Source organism: Onychomys torridus, chromosome 8, assembly GCF_903995425.1.
Source record: "Onychomys torridus chromosome 8, mOncTor1.1, whole genome shotgun sequence".
Lineage (NCBI taxonomy): Eukaryota > Metazoa > Chordata > Mammalia > Rodentia > Cricetidae > Onychomys > Onychomys torridus.
This window is the reverse complement of record NC_050450.1, coordinates 108036871-108059098: the sequence shown is the minus strand read 5'-3', so window position 1 is coordinate 108059098 and position 22228 is coordinate 108036871. Positions and strand designations below refer to the sequence as shown.

Genomic DNA, 22228 nt, shown 5'->3' with positions numbered 1-22228 from the left:
ACCGCCTGGCGAGAGTCTACCTTGTTTTTGAGACAGGTTCCCTCACTGAATCTAGAGCTCACTGATTTGGGGATGCTAGCTGGCTAGTCAGAAAGCTCCAGGAATCTTCTTATCTCTACCTCCCCAGTGTTGCAGGTAGAAGTGTGTGCCACCATTATATCTGGCTTTTTACATCTTTGCTGGGGCTTGAACCCAGGTCCTCATGGCTGTGCAGCAAGCACTATACCAACTAAGCTACCTTACAACCCTTTTATATTATTATTATTTCTGATATAGATGGTTTCTCATAACATACTCATACAGCTTTTTGATTTTAAAATGGTGTGAAGTTGATACACATTCAGGAGAAGCTGTACTTGGAAGTTTGGTATTCTGACATCAGTGATCTATAATATCCTAGGCACTGTGTAATGGGTCTTTCTTTGGACTGCTGGCTCCCAAATAATGACACAGAGACTTATTTATTAACTATGAAAGCTTGGCCTTACCTTAGGCTTGTTCCCAAGCTCTTATCATTTCAACTAACCTGTTTATGTTAATCTGTATTCTGCCACGTGACTTGTTACCTCTCCTCCAACTGTATGTGCCATTTCCTCTGTGTTTCACTGGAGGATCACCACCTCTCAGATTCTTCTCCCAAGTTTCCCTCTCTTCCTGGAAGTCCCCCTCATCCTCTCCTGCCCAGCTATTGGCTATTCAGCTCTTTATTCAACAAATGAGAAGGTGCCTTAGGCAGCAAAGGAAGGAGAGAGACACATCTTCATGCAGTATAATCAAATACCCTGCAACATTTCCCCCTTTTTGTCTAAATAAAAAGGAAAGGTTTTAACTCTACCACAGTAAAATTATATACAATAAGGAACAATTATCAGATAAGAATTACATCCCCAGTGTCCAGTCCATTTGTATGTGGCAGATTCAGAGAAAATACTCCATTACCTATCCTATCTTGATGAGTCCAAGTTTTAAACCTAAGCCATTTTCTATCATAACTTGTATTACCAACCTAAAAATATCCTTTTAGACCTTAAAACATTTTCTTAGATAAACAACTTAAGGTTTTTCTGTCTCTTAATTTTATGAACTTTACATCTCTTTTGTGAGTTTCTTTTTTGAATTTGGTAATAAAGAAAATGGTAAAACTATAACTATCTAGTCTTCAACCCCATCAGAGACCTGAGAAGGATTAAAATATTACCTAAGTAAACAGGAAGTACAGAGCAAGCAACTTCCAAAACTTTAAAAATGACAGAGACAGCTGGCCGCCTGGACAGTCACCCCAAGGTTCCTCTGCAACATTGGGCATCCATCCTTAGCCTACAGGCCTAGAATATCTGACAGACTTTTCTGTGAAGCTGGATTTTGAAGGACTGGCCTGCCTTGTCTTGGCAAAGTTTGGTAGTCGACTTCCTTTGTGTCCTGCTTGTCCGATTTGGACAGCACACTGTCAGTAGTCAAGGGAAGGGCAGTTTCTTTGTCCAGTGGCTACTTTGTCACAGTGAAAGCAAACTCCATATGGAGTTTCTTCGATGGCCATCATCTTCTCTGAAGTAGATTGGTGCCGCCAGGAGCAGATGTATCTCACTGTCGTGAAAAGCCTGTTATTAAAACTTTTTGAATGCCACATTCTGTAGATCTCTGCAGTGTTTGAAGACCACCTATCCATCTAAAATGTATCTGTTTAGCCTTGAAAACATACCTAACATAATTACAAGTTTGATTGTTATAGAAGACTAACTACTAATCTCCATTTCTTAATTATCTTAAATAGTTTGTAATAGTAGCTTTCAAGGGCTAGAACTTTACAACTTTAAATGAGGTGCATAAGTGTAATACCTTAAACAGGATATATATATATTTGAGACTGGTAGTTGCTTTTTGGTAGATTCAATAATCTATCCTTTTATCCTATCATTTTTATATCCCCCCTTTTCTTTCTTTTCATCCCTCATCCCCATTTTTTTCTTTTATATCCCAATAGTGTGATCAAATATCCCGCAACAGCATTGGGCAGCAATGGCAAGCTGCAGCCCCTTCTAGCCCACTAACAGTGAAGTCATTGACACTCAAGTCTAGGGATGGCGTGATGGTTAGTGTTGTCAACTTGACAGCACCTGTAATCACCTGGGAGACAAGCCTTCAGGTGTGTAAACACACACACACACACACACACACACACACACACACCCCATGGGTTATTTAGATTAGGTTAGCTTCTGTACATGCTTGTGGGGGATTGTCTTCATTCCCAATCAAGTGGAAATAAATACTCATTCCAGTAGTGGGCCAAGACCATCCCTGGTTTGGGGTACTGGACTGCATAGAAGGGAGCCAAGTAAGAAAATTGACGTCACTCTGCTTCCTGCCCCAGAATGCAGTTGACCAGTTGCCTCAAGCCCTTACCACACACCTTTCTTGTTCTGGTGGACTGTACCTGGGAACCGTGAGCCAGAATAAGTCTTCTCCCTTCAGTTGCTATTGTCAGGGTATCTTATCCCAGCAACAGAAAAGAAACTAAGGCAGATAGATAGTCAGCCCAAGGGGATTAGCTACTATTTCCAGCTTTAGGTAGTTTCAAGTTGTTAGGTTTATCAAGATATAACCTCATTGTAAATCTAGGAGCGGCTGCCCTCAGTTCTGATTGATGTTCCGTTTTTGGTCCTTGGTTTTCTGTCCTTTCATCCTGTTTGCTGGCATGCTTGGTATTTTTCAGTCATGGTGTTTAAGAAACTATGGAAGTTCTGAGTGGTGTAACCCCTGGTGGGCCCAAGGACAGCATGGGCAGGGGCTGTAGCTAGCTGGGGTAAACATGGATTCAGTGTGCCCTCATTCCTAGGACCTTGGTTAAATATTGTTAGCCTTCATGCTCCTGATTCTCATTTAGCTTTTATCTTGCAGCTACTCTGTTCCCTACATGCTCTGCCCTCTGCTGGCTTGTACCTCAGAAGAATGGGGTACATAGGAGCAGCATACTTCTGTGGGGTTCTGTTCCCTTCTTTAGGCTGTGGCTGCTGGAGCCCATGCTCCTAGTTCGTAGTACCCAATGATGAGTCACTCTGGAGTCTAGACTGTGGACTGTGTTGTCTGGCTCAACTGCCTAAGTGTCCTAGTGAGTGTTTGCCTCTGTCCCCACGGGTTGTTTGCCCATGTCTTCAACTGGCCTACCCTAGTGTTTTCATCTGGGAAAACCAGTGTGACACCGGCTTTTCTGCTCTAGATTGATGTAGCAATTTGGCAGTGAGGTTAAAGGAGGTTAGCCCATTGCTTGTTGGATTGCAAATGGTTTTCCTAGTTTGTCAAGTCCTAGTTTTTAACTCCATCATGTGTTTTGGGTAGAATGGGGTGGGAGAGAATCCTAGTTAGAAAGGTTTCCTTGCAGCTGGAGAGTTGGTCCAGCAATTCAGAGGATTTGTGGCTCTTGCAGATGACCCAGCACCTGCATGGTGGTTCATAACATCTGTAACTTGACCTTGGAGGGCACAGGCATGTGTATATATATGGTGCACCTGGTGCACATATATGAAGACAAAGCCCTCATACATAAAATTTAAAAATCTAAAAATTAAAGGAAGACTTTCTTGGAGCGAGGGAGTTAGTTCAATGTATTTATTTCTCAGCTGGGTGCGGTGGTACACGCCTTTAAACCCAGCACTTGGGAGGCAGGGGCAGGCAAACCTGGATTTGAGGCCAGCCTGGTCTACAGAGCGAGTTCTGGGATAGCCAGGGCTACACAGAGAAACCATGTCTCCCCCCCCCCAAAAAAAAACAGTATTACTTCTCTTTCAGAGGACCTGAGTCTGGTTCCCTGATTCCCAGCACTCACATGGGTGGCTCACAGAAAGATCTTTGTGTCATATAATAAATTCTTAGTGTATAGGTTTCATTGGGAATTCTCTAAAATTTTATTTATTTATTTATTTGTTTGTTTGTTTGTTTGTTTGTTTGTTTTTCAAGACAGGATTTCTCTGTTTAGCTTTGTGCCTTTCCTGGAACTCACTCTGTAGACCAGGCTGGCCTCAAACTCACAGAGATCCACCTGCCTCTGCCTCCCGAGTGCTGGGTTTAAAGGCGTGTGCCACCACTGCCTGGCCCGGGAATTTTTTTTTTAATATTTATTTTTGTGTGCAGTGTTGTTTTGCATGTGTGTCAGATCCCCAGAACTAGAATTACAGACAGTTGTGAGCTGCCATGTGGGTGCTGGGAACTGAACCCAGGTCCTCTGGAAGAGCAGACAGCGCTCCTAACCACTGAGCCATCTCTCCAGCCCTGGTTGGGACTTACATTGGTTTGCTGGTTGGTCTCTTCCTTCTGTGCTGTTTTTATCACTATGGCATCCTAGCACTTGCTACGTTTTTGTTTGTTTTTTATATTCTGGTTTTTGAGACAGGCTCTTAACATATCCTCAAACTTTCTATGTAGCCAAAGATAACCTTGAACCTCAGATCTTCCTGCTTTTGTCTCCCAGATGTGCACTATCATGCCTGGTTCATACAGTGCTAGAGAATGAACCCAAGGCTCCATGCATGCTAGACAAGATGTCTACCAACTGAGCCATGTCTTTCTGGCCCTACTTTCTGCATTTTGATCTGTTCATTGCCTAACCCAGCCTCCTCCTTTTTTTTCTGAGGTAGGGTTTTATTGTGGAACCTGGTCTGGTCTGGATTTCACTGTGTAGACTAGGCTAGCCTTGAATTCACAGAGATCTGCCTGTCTCTGCCTCCTGAGTGCTGGGATTAAAGGTGGTCGCCCCCATCCCTGGCTCTTTAGCATTAAATTCCTCACCTTCCTCATTGTTCTCATTAATAATATTCTGGATGCTGTTTGTTTTATGAATGAAATATTTGAATCACTGACTCTAAGAAACCTAAATTTCCTCTTTGTTTTTGTTCTCATTGGAATTCATTAATAGTACAGATGAATGCCGGGCAGTGGTGGCACACGCCTGTAATCCCAGCACTCAGGAGGCAGAGGCAGGTGGATCTCTGTGAATTCAAGGCTACAGAGCTAGTCCAGGACAGGCTCCAAAGCTACACAGAAACCTTGTCTCGAAATATCAAAAAAAAAAAAAAAAGTACAGATGAGCTTAAGAATGTGTGCCTGGGGGCTGGAGAGACGGCTCAGTGGTTAAGGGCACTGACTGCTCTTCCAGAGGTCTGAGTTCAATTCCTGGCAACCACATGGAGGTTCACAACCATCTGTAATGAGATCTGGTGCCCTCTTCTGGCCAGCAGGCGTACATGCCGTTAGAACACTTTACATAATAAATAAATCTTAAAAAAAAAAAAAAAAAAAGATGTGTGCCTGTATAGTAGCTCTTCTGCAGTGCACATTATGAGCTTCCTATTATTCAGCAGGTGGCCGTGGCTTTGATGACTCAGCTGTCATCGCAGGTCTTCTGGACTTGGCTTCTGTGTGGGATCTGTTTTGTTGGCATGCTGACTGTAACTGTTTGTGTGCAGGGAAGTTGTGGGTTTCCTATAGTAACTTTTTCCTGTTCACTTCATTGAGCCTTCCCTGGATCTCTTGGTTCACTTCCTTCTTTCCCATCACTACATTTCCGTCTCTTTTGTCTGTGTATGCCGTTGTGTGCCTGTTGTCATGGTGCCTGCGGTGGGAGTGGGCAGTTTGGTGTTGTCGTTACTCAGCTGGGACTGCCTCTGTTGGCTAGCCTTTGGAGTTCATGCAGCTTGATGTGCTGCAGTTGTAAACACACTGCATCGTGCCAAGGCTTGACCTGGGCCTGGTTATCTGTTTCTTAGGATCATAAGCGTTTGAACTGCTTTCTGACTGAGGTAGGAAGATACTGCCATGAACCCACCACACAACCTCTGTGCCCTTCTCAACCAGGCTAGGACATGTTGTAGCTTCTGTACTGTGAAGAACACACTCTGGGAGCCCGGGCCCTGTCCCGGGCGGGAACTCTAGCTGCTCCTGCAGAAAGGACAAGCTGAGTGAGCCAGCTCCTCAGCTCAACTGAGCATTTGGCTGGTGCATGGTTTGCTCCCTGCTCAGGGGCCTCACAAAGAGCTGGAAAGGAGTCCTGAAGGCAGCTGAAGAAAGAGTAGTTAGGGAGCATGGCAGGGGTTCTAGTGGACAACAGTTTCTGTCTCTAACCCTGAAGGAGGCTGGGTGGCCATGACGCCAGCAGGGGGTGCTGGAGCCTCAAGGAACCTTTCAAGAGTGGTGGATTCCTCTAGCAAGAAAGGCCCCACAGGGGAGCAGCATGCAGCCGGCCTGCTGGCCCCTTTGGGAAGCAGCGGATCTTGGGCAAGTGTGAGTGGTGCACACCTACATGTATAGCAGTGAGCTACCAGCAGCTTTTGTCTGGAGCCGGCCAGAAGGAGGCTGCCCTGGCAAGGCGCTTGACGACAGAGTAGCTGGAGCCTGGCCTCGGGTGTCTGTTTGTCTCTGAAATTCTTTATCAAGAACAGAAAGGTGCATTCTCTGCCTGGCCGGACTCTACTGTGTTAGGGTTCAGGGCCCCTTGTGGAGCCGCAGCCTCGGGTAGCTAGGGGGAGGGGCTATAGGATGTTTGTGGACTGTGGCCTTGGTCAGACTCCTGTATTTCCCAAGCGTGAACTGAACTGTAGGGGGTGGATTTGTGTCTTTTCTCCTGGCTGGCTCTGGACTACATTAAGATGGATCGATGCCAGAATTGTAGTCAGCAGGGTGCTCTGAAATCAGATGTCTGGCACACCGGATCCTGCTTATCGACCAAGATCCCCGCTTCAAAAGTAGCTCTTCCGCTGCAGGAAGCTGTGGCACAGTGCTGGGAGCTAGACTGACTCTGAGGCTTGCTGGTCTTCTCACTGAGCCTGAGGCTACCCTGGGATGGATACCCTCCCTGACTTTCTAGCCTTCCTTCAGCTGACTGTTAGAAGACAGTTAGGGCTGGACTCCCTTGCTCGGAACTCCAAGGGAGCTACTACCACTGCACCACGCATGGTCGGCAGTCAGGATACCAACCCTCAACCTAGTACAGCTCCGGGAGAGTATGGGACCCCTGGCCTCCCACACTGCCCCAGGAAGTTAGTTCCCGCTTGCTTGCTCACTGACGGAAGCCTCGGAAGCCTCGTGCCTGTGGTCAGCAGCACTGAGTGCTGCTTGGGTGTGTTCTGCTCTGGCGGTGGCTCTCACAGAACAGGTGTTTGCTGACAGGTCCACTCCCTGCTCAGGCTTTACCTGGTTCCCTCGACTCTCTCAAGCTGAGTAGCTCTAGCGCTCTCACCTGGGGCCTTGCTGTTGCTTCAGAGGACAGGGTGGGTGCGTGACTGTGGGTGAGGCAGGCCTGGCCAGCAGTTGCACAGACAGGCCAATTCCCACAGAGCCAGCAGCTTGCAGCGTGGTGTATCAGGATGAGTACAAGCTCAGCAAGGGAAGGCTGGAGACCCTCAGTGTGTCCGTGGTCTCCTGCAGACATCCTTACAGCATGCAGAGCTCTTTTCCCAGTCTCAAGAAACAATTTGATTGTGCATCCCGTTGGCCTGGAATTAAAGTGTGCCCCACCATACCTGGCCTTTAACGGGAGATTTTCAGGAAGCTTGTCTGCCAGCATCAGCAGTTATGTTTCTGGGTGATTTTTTTTTTTTTTTTTTTTTTTGGTGGTTGTTGTTGTTGTTAAGCTCAAAAAGCTGAAGGTTGAAATAAATCATTCAGAGTCATGGATGAAGTGTTGCCTTTCCTTGTCAGTCTCCATGGAATTGGTAAATGATAATCCCCATTGAAAATACCTGACATAAAATGACCAACAAATGTCTTTATCTTTGGTCCAGAGCATTTAGGAGAGCCTACTTTACTGGGCCCATAGGGACAGAACACCAGGACCTGTCAGAGTCCCCTGGGCTCTGTTCTCATCAGGGAGCTCTGTTTCCATGATGGAGCAGCAGCCCTTTGTCTCCCAGCCCACTCAGCGCTCTCCAAGGCCTTCTCCACTGATGGGTGGGAAGTGCATTTAGGGAGAAGTGTCTTTTCTGTGGCTTCTGGAAAAGGTCTTGTCTGCCACCAGCTGGAGAAATAAAGAATGCATTGAGCCGGGTCAGAAAGTGGCCTGGGAGGCTGGCTCTGCTACCCTGCAAGAGTTAGTGCCTATACTGAGAAGGACTTATCTAGTCCAGCAGACCATGATGTAAAGCCTCTCTAGCTTCCTTCAGTGGTTGATTTAAACTTCCATCCGGGTCCTCTGGCCTTTGTGTCCAGAGCCAGGTTTCTGTTCTTTACCATGGTGGTGCTAGGGGACAGGAACCTTGATACAGGACAGGCCATGAGGGCACAGCGGGGGAAGTCTACCCCCTGGGACAGTCTCAGCGCCAAGCCCTCATCGGTTGTGCTAGCTCTCACCACTGCCTTTTGGGAAGCAGATGCCCCTGGAGACTGTGACCATACCTGTTTTAGTATGCCACCCCCATAAGCATTGTCCCCTAAATCTCTCCTTCATGAGAAGGATTACTGTGCTGATTTTCAGGACTGGGTCTCCAGGCCCTGAACCCGAGTCCTGTAGGACTTATTTACTGACTTAAGGGGACACAGATAAGATAGCATCCCCACTTGGCATACTAGATAGCCATGGTTCCTGCCAGAAGAGCCAGGGCTTCCTAAAGAGCCCCACATATTCATGAGCTACACCAGACTCCAGCCTGCTGAGGTGTCTAGCCACAAATGGGCTTTTTCTCAAACTTGAGAGTGGTAGTTCTTTCTCGCTCTAGTACTGGATGGACCTGGGAACATCTCTCAGCTGTTTGGTGCTGTTTTTTTTTTTTTTTTTTTTTTTCTTTTGTTTGTTTTTTCAAGACAAGGTTTTTCTAACAGTCCTGGCTATTCTGAACTTGCTCTGTAGACCAGGCTGGCCTCAAATTCACAGAGATCCACCTGCCTCCACCTTCTGAGTGCTGGGATTAAAGGAGTGTGCCACCACCACCCGGCTTCTTTGGTGTTGATTTTTATTTACTTATTTTTAAAGAGTAGGCCAGGACTGGAGAGATGGTTCAGTGGTTAAAAATACTTGCTGCTCTTAAAGAGGACCCAGGTTCCATTCCCTGGTGGCTCATAATTGCTTGTAACTTCATTCTAGAGCTATCTAGTACCTTCTTTTGTCTTCTGCAGGTACCAGGCATGCATGTGCTACACACATGTATGTGTAGACACTCACACATACATGTATAAATAAATATTACAAGTCAGAAGCCATTCAAAAAAGTTTTTTGAGTTTTGGCTCTTAGACATCAAGGCAGGGAACCAATAAAGGTCCTCTGGCCAGGCAAGAGGCCACCTCGCTGTTTCCTGTCACAGAATTGTGGAACCAGGAACTACTGCCTCTCAGGAAACTTAAGGAGGCCAGGTCAAGTCAGAAATAGCAGCACCTGTGCTGGGATCATCCCAGACGCACAGTGGAGAGGTGATTCAGGCAGTGTCTGGGTGGTATGATGAGGGCTTGTAGTACCACAGAATTTATCATCAATCGTAAGGCCCTTCCTGAGGAAAAGGCCCCAGCAAAGTGAGCAGCATGTCGAGTGAAGCTCTGGGTTGCTTCTCTCAGATGAGAGGTGAGGCCCTGAATTCCTGTGCAGCCCAGCAGGGCATCCCGCCTTGCCAGCTCAGATGTGCCCAGCCGTTATTTGGCGTTGCTGTGGGTCACATGATGGCAGCATATCCAGTCTGTGACCCAAATCTGCACAGCCCTACTCTGCGGTCCTATGGGAGCATGCACCTAGATAATGGTGTGCACAGGGGGCTTCTCTTGCCACAGCAGTCGAGAAACTTGACCTCAGCCTGGCCTTGTGGTACACAACTAACGCTAACACTCAGGAGGCTGAGGCAGGAAGATTTTGAGTTTGAGGCGAGCCTGGACTGTGTCAGAAAAAGAAAAAGAGCCCTGCTCCTTCCAGGAAGCTTCGTCTCCACAGCTTCCAGCTGGGTACAGGACTGTCATCATACCTCCTGTCTTGGGGTCTCTGGTCCAGGTGGTGCTCTGGGTCGGCCTAGGTGTCCTGGTGGTCAGCACACTCACTACCCTGTCTGTGAGCGAAGAAGCCCCTCTGGACTTGACACAAGAAGCTCGAAGTGGTCGGCGAGGAGATGCTGAGGGTGGAGTGAAAGTGGAGTCTGCCCGGCTGTCAGGTACACACAGACCCCACCCTAAATCCCCTGAACTTTCTTGGTGTGAGTGTCCACAGCATCAACTCAGGGGCCCGGGTAGTGCTTTCCAAGAATCCCCTTATTTCTGCTTCAAAGATTTTGCCTCTGTCCTGTGAGCGACGGAGTTAGTGGGAGTTTCTAGCCTTGGGCCCCACCAAGTCCATTCTGTGAAGGTATGCTGTGCACATGGAGGCTGGCCAGTGCCAGCTTGGGCTCACATCTCCATGCCTGGCCATTGTGGATGCTAAAAGGTATGTAAATGTATGGGTGTTGCCCACATCTGTGTGTTGTTGTTGTTGTTGTTTTGTTTTGGGGGATGTAAATTTGAGCCAGTGTTCCCCTTGACAAACCAGTCTATCTTAGCTTTGTTTGCTGTTTTATGTTTTCACTCTTGGCAGAATTACAAGTTAGTCACACAGTGGCAGGCCACCTCAGCAAGAGTCTGTGGTGTTCCATTACTCCCATCTGTGGCTGTGCCATGGGTGGGGGGAGTGCGGTGGGGGGATGGGGTACAGGATGTGTGTTTTCAGAGTGTCATTTCAGCGTGTATGTCTGTTTGGGGTGGTTGATGCACCTCCAGGCCTTCCCAGGTATAGCTGTAAGGGGAACAGAGCTAGTGTTGGCCATCAAGCTGAGACCATGCCTGCCTAGTAGCTGTGAGTGGCAGCCAGTCTGGGCATTGTGGTGGGTGCTGTCTTGGATAACAGTGATCCTGGGCTTCTGTCTCTGGCAGTGGTGGGGTGTCATACACTAGACTAAAAGTCAGTGAGGTTTGGGTCTAGATTTATGAAACATCTGACTAGCTCTGGCTATGGGGAGGCATGGGTAGGGAAGAGCCCCATCCTCCCTGGCGAAATTTGGGCTGTTGCATAGGTGCTGGCTAGTCACTTATATCGTGGAGACATTGCCTGCAGTGTACAGAAGAGAAGGGTACAACCTGATACACTTGCTAGGAGCTCTTAGCACCATTGATACAGAGGTCCTCGGATTTCTGTCATCTCTGTCAGGGCTCCTCATCCAGTGCCATCGCCTTGGTAGCTGCCCCAAGGTGCTCTCCTGGGCCACCCTCTTCATTCAGCCCAGGGCTTGGAAGTAGCTGCTGATGCTGTCCTCTGTCTTCTCGGATTGGCAAAGGCAGAGAAGAGTCCTCCTTTCCCAGCTCCCAGGAATCAAGAGGTGAAGGACAGACAAGGTCACTGGAGGACAGCTGGGGTTCTCAGAAGTTGAAGATGGAATGTTGAGAAGCTACAGGGTGCCATGGCTTAGGTGGACTGGAAAGAAGTCTGCTTGAGGAAGGAGGTGCACATGTATGTCCATCCTAGCTAATAGACAGTTAGTTCCCTCCAGAAGAGCCAGTCTGATGCCACTGCCCATGCCACCAGGCAGAGAACAGATGTTGACCTGACAATGGCAGGATGAAAGGGAGGAGGTGAGGGTGGTATCTTGGTGAGCTGTGGGTAGCAAGGACATCATGACCCTGTGCACCTTGAAGTCACCCCAGCAGAAAGAACCCTGTGCAGTTCTGTCTCACTAGGGCAGTGATGAGTTTCTCTTCAGTCCACACTCAGGCTCCTATGTGCAGCCTCAAGTCATAGCCAGCAGCTGTGTCCCGTCTCTACAGCATGTACAGGCCGCCTGCTCACCTGTGCTCTCCAAGGCCACATCTGGTTTCCATTTCTTCACGAGGCTATAACAGCACACATGCTCCTCTCAGAACCACATGCCGTCTGTTTTTAGCTAGTTCTGTTTTCTAGCCCCCAGCCTTTCTTAATTGAGGGCTTGCCTCATTTGGGCAGGGCTAGGGCTAAGGGCCTTCCCTGACTGCCCTGTCAGCTGCACCATCAGGGTATGAGAGCCTTGTTAATTGGTCTCTTTGATCTTGTGGGGTCACAGACAGAATCTGCTTGCTCTGGTGAGAGCCCAGCATGTGCTGTGACTGTGTTGTACCCTCACATGGCACACGTGACCATCAGGTGCAGCCTGGGGCCCCATGCTTGGTCTTGTGGGCCTTTGGTGAGCGTGGCTGAGTCCCTGTGAATGCTCAAGAAGACAATTATCAATTTAAAAAGTCTAATTAGGCCATTTATCTCTGTGCCTGATGGTTCCCTAGATGGTCTTGGAGATGGAGTTGGATTTTGTGGTGTTCCGGCTCCTTCCCTGCTGCACCCTGGTTGCTTCCTTTCTTCCTCTTGCCCACCCACGTCGTGCACCATGGGACAGCAGAGCTCAGGTCCACACCTGGTCTCCTTTCTCCTGCAGCATGGGGCAGCGCTGGTCAGTGGGAAGGAGAAGTTAGGGGGCATGTTGTGCAGCCAAGGGGTGCTAATGGGTGCCTGGCATCGGTGACTTGAGTTCTCTTCCTGTGGGTAGACCTTCCCTCTGTCTTGTCACTCCCCTTGCTGGGACCTTCCGTGGTCTCTGTTGCTGTCTGTCTTGGCCACTCTGCTTGTGGAGGTGACAGAGGCCCCAGCACCTTTGATAGTATCAAGATGTGTCCTGGAGAGACCCTGCCACTATATGCCCCTCTCCTTGGCTGACTCTGGGACAAGGGTGTCCTGTCACCTCTCCCTTGTGCTGTGATGAGGTTTTCAAAGTTCTTTGTGTCGCCTGCTCCTTGCTGCTATGATTATTTTTTGTTTGTTTGTTTTTTGAGACAAGGTTTCTCTGTGTAGCCCTGGCTGCTCTGGAACTCACTCTGTAGACCAGGCTGGCCTCAAACTCACATAGATCCGCCTGCTTCTGCCTCCTGAGTGCTGGGATTAAAGGCATGTGCCACCATCTTGCTATGCTCTTGTTCAGTTTTTCTGCTGGTGTGCCAGGAGACATCAGTGGGCTCATTTCACTGGCTTCCTCTGAGGTGACTCACGGGACCTGCTGGATTAGAAGGGCTCCCTTTGGGTAGCTGCCGGCCTCGTCAGATCCGAGTGTCTAAGGGCTGTGGTGCTGCTCGAGGGGCACAGGGCTGGCTCTCCCTTGCCACCCACTATACACGCCAGTTTGAGGAAGAACCAGGAATGAAGAACAGGGGAGACTTCTTGCTGATGCCAAGGCTCCAAAGTGCTGGTCCCAGCCACCAGCCCAGCTCTCCAGCTCCCAGGAGCTTATGGTAGGAGCCGTATTTGGAAAGGTGAGCTGTGGAGCCATCCAGCTAAGCCCAGAAGATTGGGCTGTAAGTCAGACCTCAGCAAGTGACATTTCCCTCACTGAAGCATGGAGAACAAAGCAGAAGCTCCCTGGAGCAGGGTGTGGCTTTCAGAAAGGTGTTAGGCCATTTCTCTTACTTCTTCGGGAACCCTGGTTGCTGAGCCCCTAAAGGTGGGGCTGCTCTTGCATCACCAGGAGCACATCCATAGGACACAATGTTCTAGCGTCTGGGGTGGATGCCAGCATCCAGGGGTGAACATTCCCATCTCTACCGACAACAAGATGTCCAGGGAGAACAGGTTGAGGCCAGCAGAGCTGCACTTGGATGCAGAGCCTGCTATCCAGCTCTTGTTGCCTTGAGAGGTGGAAGCAGCCTCAGGCTCGGAGTCAGGTGTACTGGTAGAGGTTGCCTCCAAGAGGGCAGGAGGACAGGGAGGGGATGACAAAGGGAGGGCTTCCAGCCTGCAGCAGGCCTCACTCCATGAGCAAAGGCCTCATGAGGCAGGCCTTTGGGCCCTCTTCTCACTGAATGAAGGACACTCTTGATGAAGCTGTTATCTACTATCTGTGAGGCAAGACTCCTGTCTGACCCCTAGGGAAGCCCTGCAGCAGGTGAGCATATGACTTGTCACCTCATTGGTCCATTCCTGTGTGTAGGAGGAGCCCAGGACCTGGAATGTGGCAGCAAGTAGCCACCATAGGAGGTCTTTGCTGGCCCCAATTAGTGGTGCTATTGGCCAGCCTGGTGACTATGTGGAGAGCCTGTAGCCTGTGTGAGGGGTCTGCGGGGGACAGGGTATTGCCTACCCACTGGTGTGCTTCCTTGGAGCCATACTAGGCCTTCACTTTTTGGTTGTCAATTGGCCTGTGGGGCAGGTGAGCCAGTCACCACTGCACTGTTTCCTGTTTCTACCCTGTGGTTGCCTTGAAATTGGAAGCAGATTGCACGGGACGGGGGGTAGGTAGTCTTTCAGCGAAGCTCGTGTTCTCCATTTCTGTGACACTACTGTTCTTGATGGAGCATGGATCCCATGCATGTGTGGGCGTGTGAAGGGCAACACTGGCGGCCTCTCCTTTTGTTCTCACCCTGTGGTGTGCATTTCCCCACCAAACAGCAAGAGGTTGGCAGGCCTGCCCAACCATGTCCAGTGTACTCTTCCTTAAAGGCCTCAGTCTAGGCTGTAGGGCAGGCCTGTAGGGAAACCTGAGGGACAATGCCTGGCTGTGTGCTCATACTGCCACCTGGTGGTTGTGGACAAGTATTACATAGCGTGGTCATCTGCCTATAGCTATAAATTGAATTTTGACATTTTTTTATATTATGAATGAAAAAATGTTTTCTGTGCTCCTTAGCTGGTAATACTGACTGGACAGGAAGAAACTCACCCCACTCTGCCATTTGGCTTTGATATGTGGTCCTGATCTTAGGAGGATGACCCAGTCTGTACTGGTTGCTAGAGGCTCACTATGCTGTGCTTGCAGTCCAGGATCCCGTTGTGGTTGTTGCTGAGGATAGTCGGGAGAAGCCGAAGCTGCCAGAGGACAAAGAAGTACTGGAGCAGGCCCAGATTAAGGGTCCTGTGGATGTGCCTGGAGGGGAGACCCCCGAGGAGAAGCAGGAAGCCGCACAACTGGATCGCCCTGCTCAAGGTAAGTGGCACAGCTGCCTTGACAGGGGGGGGCTTCGGCAGCCCTCTGTGGCCTGTGTGGCTTCCCTCAGCCCAGACAACCGTCTCCTGCTGTCCCCTTGTAATGTTACCATTCTAGGAATCCTGCCAGTCCTCAGATAGCTGTGGAGGGATCTGAGGCAGTGAACCATATCACACTGTTGGGAGCCAGAGACCAGTTCCCTAGGATGCTAAAGTGGGACCTTTCTTCAGCCTGATCTCAGCCTGTCCTTGTGTCCTTCCAGGTATTGCTGTCCCTGTGGGCGAAGCCCACCGCCATGAGCCTCCTATTCCTCATGACAAAGTGGTGGTGGATGAAGGTCAAGACCAAGAAGGGCCAGAAGAGAAAAAGCCACCTCCCAGGCTCACAGATGAAGGGGATCCTGGGGACAGAGGGCAGGTGGCACCACCTCCACCTGAGTCAGAGCAGGAACCTGAGAGAGGAGAAGAAGGGAAAAGACCTGAACAAGCCCTGGCAATGGGGGAAGATGACCATCCCCAGAAAGTTCCAGAAGCAAATGGCCAGCCACCTGTCCAGCCCAGGAAGGAAGATTCCAGACCAGACAATAGGGATCTGCATCCGGTCCCCCAGTCCAGGCTGTCTGTGGAGCAGAATGCTCTGGTGGCTGGTGAAGGTGTCGAGGGTGCTCAGAGGGCTGCAGGGCTCCCACAGAAGCCTGTGGAGAGTGACCTGGAGAGCAATGCTGGTGAGTGTCAGCCTCCCTGGAGATTTTCTCAGAGGAAACTCCCTTGGTAGGTGCTGCAGGAACCCGTCAGTCCTCCTCAGTCCCCAGCCCCCTCATTTCACAAGATTAGCATGTGAGTGTCGTAGCCCCTTCAGCAGCTGGTGGAGTAAAGAAGAGCCTGATAGTCTGACAGCTTCTGTACTACCTGCCACACAGTTGTTTGCCAGACTGCTAAATGTCAGGTGCCATGCTGTTCTCGTGTGTCTGGGCACACACGGGGGACAGTGCAGGGACGCTTGACAGGTAACACATTGTTAAGTGCCCGTCTAAGAGCTGGTTAGGACAGTGCTTGCATTTTAATTGGCGAAGGTAGTTAACATTGGCTCACTGCCATCAGCTTGTGAGATTGTTAAATATTTTTTTATTACTTCCCTGGTAATCATCAGGTTGAATATAAGCTGTACTGGGGTGGGGGCTAGCTAGAGTCATTTTAGGAAACATCTGCCAGCCCCTCACCCCACCCCTGACTTTCTGACTTTTCAACAAACCAGCTGAGTCTCCCTGTGTGCAGGTGGGAAGGCCGGCCTCCCTGCACAAAGGCCAGAGGCTGCAGAGGAGAAGGAGCAGAAGGAGGCTGAGCAGCCAGGTGGAGACCAGGCAGGGAGCAAGCTGGAAGGTGAGGCTGCCATTGACCCTCAGAAGGAGCCCCAGAATGAGGTGGGGTGGGGTGGGTGCTCCTGGATCCCTCCTGCTCCACAGTCCCTGTTCCTTGCTGTTGATGCCAAGGAAGCACCTTCAGTGACCCGGTTCTTCCCACCAGTAGCTTTCCTCTGGCCCCTCTCTAGGACCGTTTTTATCTCCCTTTTCCCCTAAAAAGTGTTGTGTAGTTACTTGGCTTTTGTTTGTTTGTTTTGTTGTTGTTGGTTTTTTTTTCGAGTCAGGGTTTCTTTGTGTAGCTTTGGAGCCTGTCCTGTAACTCAACTCTGTAGAGCGGGCTGGCCTCGAACTCACAGCAATACACCTGCCTCTGCCTCCAGAGTGCTGGGATTAAAGGTGTGTGCTACCACTACCCGGCTTGTTACGTGGGTTTTGATTACCATTTTTATTTCATCCTAAAGCATGTATGCTGCTATTTCCCCAACTCAGGGTGTGTAAAGCCAGCTAGGGGTGAGGCCTTAGGATGCCAGGTGTGAGGACCCATCTGAAAGCTGTGCCTCAGATGGATCTGTGCAGTAGTGGGCTGGGGCAGTGTTGGTGGTCAGTAGCATGCCCTGTGTCCTGAAGTAAAGGCCTGCTCTGGCATCTGAAGTTCACTGTGGCCTACTCGCCCGGAGTTCTCTAAACTTCTGTGTTCATTTTGACTTTTGATGGTTGATCCCATAGTATTCAGTGTACAGGGAAGTGGTGGTGGTGGCCCTCCCAGGAGCCATCCAGAGGAAGCCCACCTGAAGTCTGACCCCTGGTCTGGCGTAAGGAGCAGGCAGTGACCCCTGCTTGGCTCTCCTGGATCAAACTGGGCCACCTTGAGTGTTCATACCCTACCTCGAAATGGGTGTGAAATGATCCAGGGTTTGCTTCTCACTTGGCCCTGCAGGCCAGACTTGAGCAGCTGACCGGCAACTGCAGCTGAGATGGGACTGCTCCAGGCTGACCGTCAGTGCAGGCCTGGGAGGCAGAGCTCACAGGTTCCCTCTGCTTCACTGGAGCTTATAAATGGCTTGATAAACTCCCCACGCTTGCTGTTTTTCTCTCTGGTTTTAGTCTGACTATATTTGTTGGTTGCAGTTTCTGTAATCTGTCACTTAAACATGTTTGATTCCTTGTTTTGTTTTTTTCTTTCTGAAGAAGAGACTTTCATTTTCCTATTGTGCCTTTCTTCCATGTGCCTCTCAATGGGATGGACAGCCGAGATTAAAAAGCTAGTAGCAGGTATGCTCAGGACTGTGTTGCAAGAGAAGCATGTGTGTGGAGGCTCTGACGGTGTGGGGACAGTACCTAGGTGGCATACTCCACTTGTGAGGGCCCTGCATGAATATGTCAGTCCCGAGGAGTACCCTTCTAGATGCAGCACAGCCCCCAGGTGGCATCTCTGACACTCCAGCTCCCTCTTCTTTCAACTTGACTTCTTCTCAGCTCCTGTGGCCTTGTCCTCAGAGGATAGCCAAATGGTGTCTATAAGTAACTTAAGGTACCACCTGAGCTAGAGACAGGGTTGGGGCTGCATGTACCTGCTGATGCTGTGTGTGGCTTGCATCCATCCATGTATCCCACTGTGTCTAGTGTGGGGGTTTTCATCCCATCTGTACACCTGGTCCTGGTAGGTTCTGGCTGGGAAAAGCCAGTCACTATGGTGTCTCACCTTTGCCACATGGGTCTTCCAGCTGGACATGGTACCTTTCTTTCTCTCCCAGAACAACTCAGCTAGTCCACTAAGGAGTACATGAGATGGGGTCTGTTCCTTCAGAACCTTGCTTTAGTGGTTGGGAAGTGCCAGCAATGTGTGTAACTTTGTCTTTATGTAACTGGTAGTTTTATGATCATGCAGTCAGGGTGAGGTGTGGCCTGTTGGGGAGACTGCTTTGAGCTTTTTCATGTGAAGGGAGAAGAAAGGAGGCCTTTCCTTCCCAAGCCAGTGTCTGAACCTGAGCTATTGGCAAAAGGGATAGCACTGTCCTCTTAGGTCAGCTCTGTTCTCCTCATGGTGGGCCAGTATCCTCACCACTGTTCGACTTGCCTTTCTTTCCTTGCATTAGCTATTGAGGACTTTGGGGAGACCCTAGAGGTGTTCGTGGGCATTTGTCACTGCCCCTGAAAGGACACTGACCATGAACTGCTTGAGCTAGTTACTGGTGTGGAGCCTGTGAGTGTGTGCCCTGCACCTGGAATCCATGTGGCCCTGGCTGGCTCACAGAGATCTGCTTGCCTATATCTCTTGTGTGCTAGGATTACAGGTGTGTCCCATTCCCACCCCTACACAAGATGTTTTTATGTTCTGACACCTGGTCCTTCACCCACCATCTTCTAAAGATGCCTAATTTTCAAATGTATGACTTGTGAAAGTTAACCTGCCTTAGCTGCTTGCTGTGGGTAACTGTCCCAGTGCTGAGGTGCTTGTAGGGAAAGGCCAGCCAGCCCTGCTGTACTTGTTGGTGGCCACCAGAAGCAGCTGGGGTGAGACTGGGCCATACCCCACCAGTGTCACATGGATGGGACGTAGCGAATTTGCATAGGAAGGCCTTCATTTTCCCTGTGCTGTTCTGTGTCTTAACCCTCCCTGCTCCCCAACCCTGCTGATCCGGAGCTCCCTTCTTTCCTGAGGCTGCCACTAAGTGTCTGGGCCACAGCAATAGGTTCTCATGCTCCACTTGAAGACTTTTGTTTTAAAGATACTCTTCATCTTGGAAGAAATCTTCTTAAAATATTAACACTTTTTATTTTTTTTGGAAATGGCTTTTAGGTTTTATTTTCCCTTGTGTTAGTCCTAGAACAACTATATGAGGTAGTAGGGAGAATCACCCAGCTCAGAGAACCTGTAACTTTTTGGTACATTCCTTCTTAATTTTTGTCTGCAAGTGCACTTTCAGCCAGCAACAGACAGGGAGCTTACATCTGCCTGTGTGTCTGAACCACTGAGGTAAGAGTAGAAGCAGACGGCACTGTTGCTGGCCAGGAAGGCTGCTCTGGAGGCTCATCCTGATTAGGGCTTATCCCTCCATCCTTAGCTCAGTGCTTCCCTGCTGTGCCAGTGGGACCGAGGTGATGCAGACTGGGGTGCTGATATGGGCATGGCAGGGCCAATTCCCCCACGGGTCACTGTACGCATTTACAAGGCCATTGGTCTGGTGGGTTTCTGGCCACCCTATCTGGAATCCCTCTGACTGTGTGTGTCCCCCCAGAAGCCGGGAGGGCAGAGATGCTGGACCACGCCGTACTGCTGCAGGTGATCAAAGAGCAGCAGGTGCAGCAGAAGCGCCTCCTGGACCAGCAGGAGAAGCTGCTGGCTGTGATCGAGGAGCAGCACAAGGAGATCCGGCAGCAGCGGCAGGAGGACGAGGAGGACAAAGCTAAGCCTGGTAGGGAGAGTCCGGCGAGCAGGCGGCCCACACAGGCCAGGCCTGGGGCTAGAGCTGAGGCTTGGTGGCTGGAAGAGTGGAGGGAGAGTTTTGGTCTTGATGAGTGAGCCTTTTTACTTGTTTGCTTTTAGATTTATTTATGTATTTTTATTATGTATGTCTGTGTATGAAGAGGATGTCAGAGCCCCTAGATCTGGAGTTACAGACAGTTGTGAGCTGCCTCAGTAGGTGCTGGGAGTGCAGCTCTGGTCTTCACTGTTGAGCCATCTCTCCAGCTCTTAGTCATTCTTCTTCTTCTTCTTCTTCTTTTTCTGGTTTTTCGAGACAGGGTTTCTCTGTAGTTTTGGAGCCTGTCCTGGATCTCGCTCAGAGATCCGCCTGGCTCTGCCTTCCGAGTGCTGGGATTAAAGGCGTGTACCACCACCGCCACCCGGCTCTCTTAGTCATTCTTAACTGCTTGAAAGATTCTGTTCAGTCAGTGAATCAGCAGCTTGTGTTCATTTCTGTGACCAAACTGATGCTCACCTTCATCTGTAGCAGACATGCAGCCAGAGCCTGGAGCGGCAGCACTCAGAGGACCAGAGGAGGAGACTTGGAATGAGCATGCTGGGGAGACAGTGGAAGAGGAGCCTCCGCAGCCTTTGCAACCTGTGCTTGGAGCTCCTAGAGGTCGCCCTGCTTCACCCCAAGAGATGGGCCAGCAGCCCCTGGAGGAAGCCAAGGCGGGGCCAGGCAGAGACCTTGCCGACCTTCCTGTTGGTGGCTCTGACACCGAGCCCCAGGCGGTCCAGACTAAGCTAAGAGAAGACCAGAAGGGTGCTGTGCTCAAGGTGGCTGGAGCTGGGAGGGAGCTGGCCCCTGGGGACTTGGAACCAGTGCTCAAGCCAGACCCTGCTGGGGTACCCAAGAGTCCAGAGAAGCGGTCTGCAGAGGAGGTAGCCAGGCAGCACCAACATGCCTTTGGTGGAGGTCCCCAAGAAAGGAAGGAAACTGCAAAGGAAGCAGTGGCCACTGGCGCCAGTGTTCCCAAAGAGGCTGCCCAGCCCTTGGCAGGGGCAGAGGCTGAGGACTCTCGCACAAAGTCTAGGCAATCAAGACCCACCATGGTCCCAGCGAGGCCAGCAGATACAGGCTTTCAGCCCCAAGCTAGGTTTCAGCAAGAACCCCAGGCCATCTCTGACAAAGGTCAGGATTCTCACCCAGAGGTAAGAAGTGAGGCTCCCCGAGGGGTTCACATACTTGCTGAGGGGCAGCACAGAGAAAAGGAGGGTGCCACCATCCTGGAGGCAAAGAAGAAGCCAGATTCTAATTCTGGGCCCGGACTAGCTGTGCCTGTGGGTCAGAAGCCAGAGAATGCCAAACCCAACCGAGACCTGAAAGTGCAGGCTGGCTCTGACCTCCGGAGGAGACGGCGGGATCTTGCCTCTCATCCGGAGCAGGAGCTGGCTCCGAAGGATGGAGTCATCATTAGCTTTAACTCCCTGCCTGATGTACAGGGGAACGACCTCCGCAGTGCTCTGGACACTCAGCTCCGTCAGGCTGCAGGGGCTGCGCTACAGGTGGTACACAGCCGGCAAATTAAACAGTTGCCTGGAGATCTAGAGGAAGCGTGAGAACCAGACATTGGACAGCAGTGACTGGAGGCCACATTCTTGTGTCCCCAGGGATTGGTATCTAGTCCCTCATGATGAGCTGGGAAAGCCTAGCCCAGACATCTTGTCACTCGGTGGTGTCACTCGCTCCAAGGCTTCGCAAGGCACTCACTAGCCCAAGTATGGTTTGGGCCTTGAGCCAGCCCAGGAAAGGTAGTGCTGAGGTTCAGCTCTGCTGCTGCACAGCAGCGGCTCTTGTCTGTTCATCGCTGACAGCAGGGTAGGCAACTTTCAAGTTACCAGTCCTCATCTAGTTTGCAACCTGTCACAGCCAGATTCTACCCTGACTTGATTGTCCCATGTTCTCCATGATGTGGGAAACCTGCCATAGGCATCTGTCTCCCCCTGGGGAGGCCCAGGGTTGGGTATGACTTGTCTTCGGTTGGAGAAGGAGGTACATGGCCTTCCTGGTTTCCTGTCATACACATTCTTTGAAATTGATTATGAAACAAAAAATAAAACACCACTAACATCTAGTGAGTCAAGTTGGTTTACCTAAAGGAACACCTATTCAAGATGCTGGTACCAAACAGGGCCTAGAGGTCATGGGGTGTATTCCCCAGCCATCATCGCTGGATTCAGATGGGTAAGTGCAGTTGGGGACTCTCCAGGCAGCCTAGTTTTCTGTGTCACGCTGATCCCTGTTATAGGGAGGTTGAGCAATGACAGGCATGCTGCCAGGGCAAACCTTGGGATGCCTCATGCATCTGCATGGCCTTAAGCTCGGAGGGTAGAGCTGTCAGGGCTGTGTTTCCGAGTCAACACAGAAATACATGATTGTGTTGTCTTTAAGCAGAGATGGACGTTTTGTTGTCATTTGCTTACCAAGTAAGGCACTTGTGAGATTAAGGGACAAGAACCTGGCTTATCCCCAA

General features: G+C 50.2%; 1 protein-coding gene across 7 annotated transcripts in view; it reads left to right on the top strand.

Moving 5' to 3' along the window:
• The window catches only part of Slc38a10 (solute carrier family 38 member 10), a 54382-nt gene extending 32553 nt beyond the window's left edge, over positions 1-21829 (top strand). Inside the window, exons 11-17 of one of the 7 annotated variants that reach the window (XM_036195807.1) lie at positions 9957-10113; positions 14758-14925; positions 15188-15649; positions 16200-16304; positions 17534-17557; positions 19528-19701; positions 20242-21829. In XM_036195807.1, coding sequence (XP_036051700.1) covers positions 9957-10113; positions 14758-14925; positions 15188-15649; positions 16200-16304; positions 17534-17557; positions 19528-19701; positions 20242-21314 — 2163 coding nt within the window. In that variant the 3' untranslated portion in view covers positions 21315-21829. Of the gene's footprint in view, positions 1-9956; positions 10114-14757; positions 14926-15187; positions 15650-16199; positions 16305-17533; positions 17558-19524; positions 19702-20238 lie in introns of all 7 variants that reach the window. The other 6 variants (XM_036195806.1, XM_036195805.1, XM_036195804.1 and 3 more) reach the window with 6 other exon arrangements.
• Positions 21830-22228: the final 399 nt, after the last annotated feature.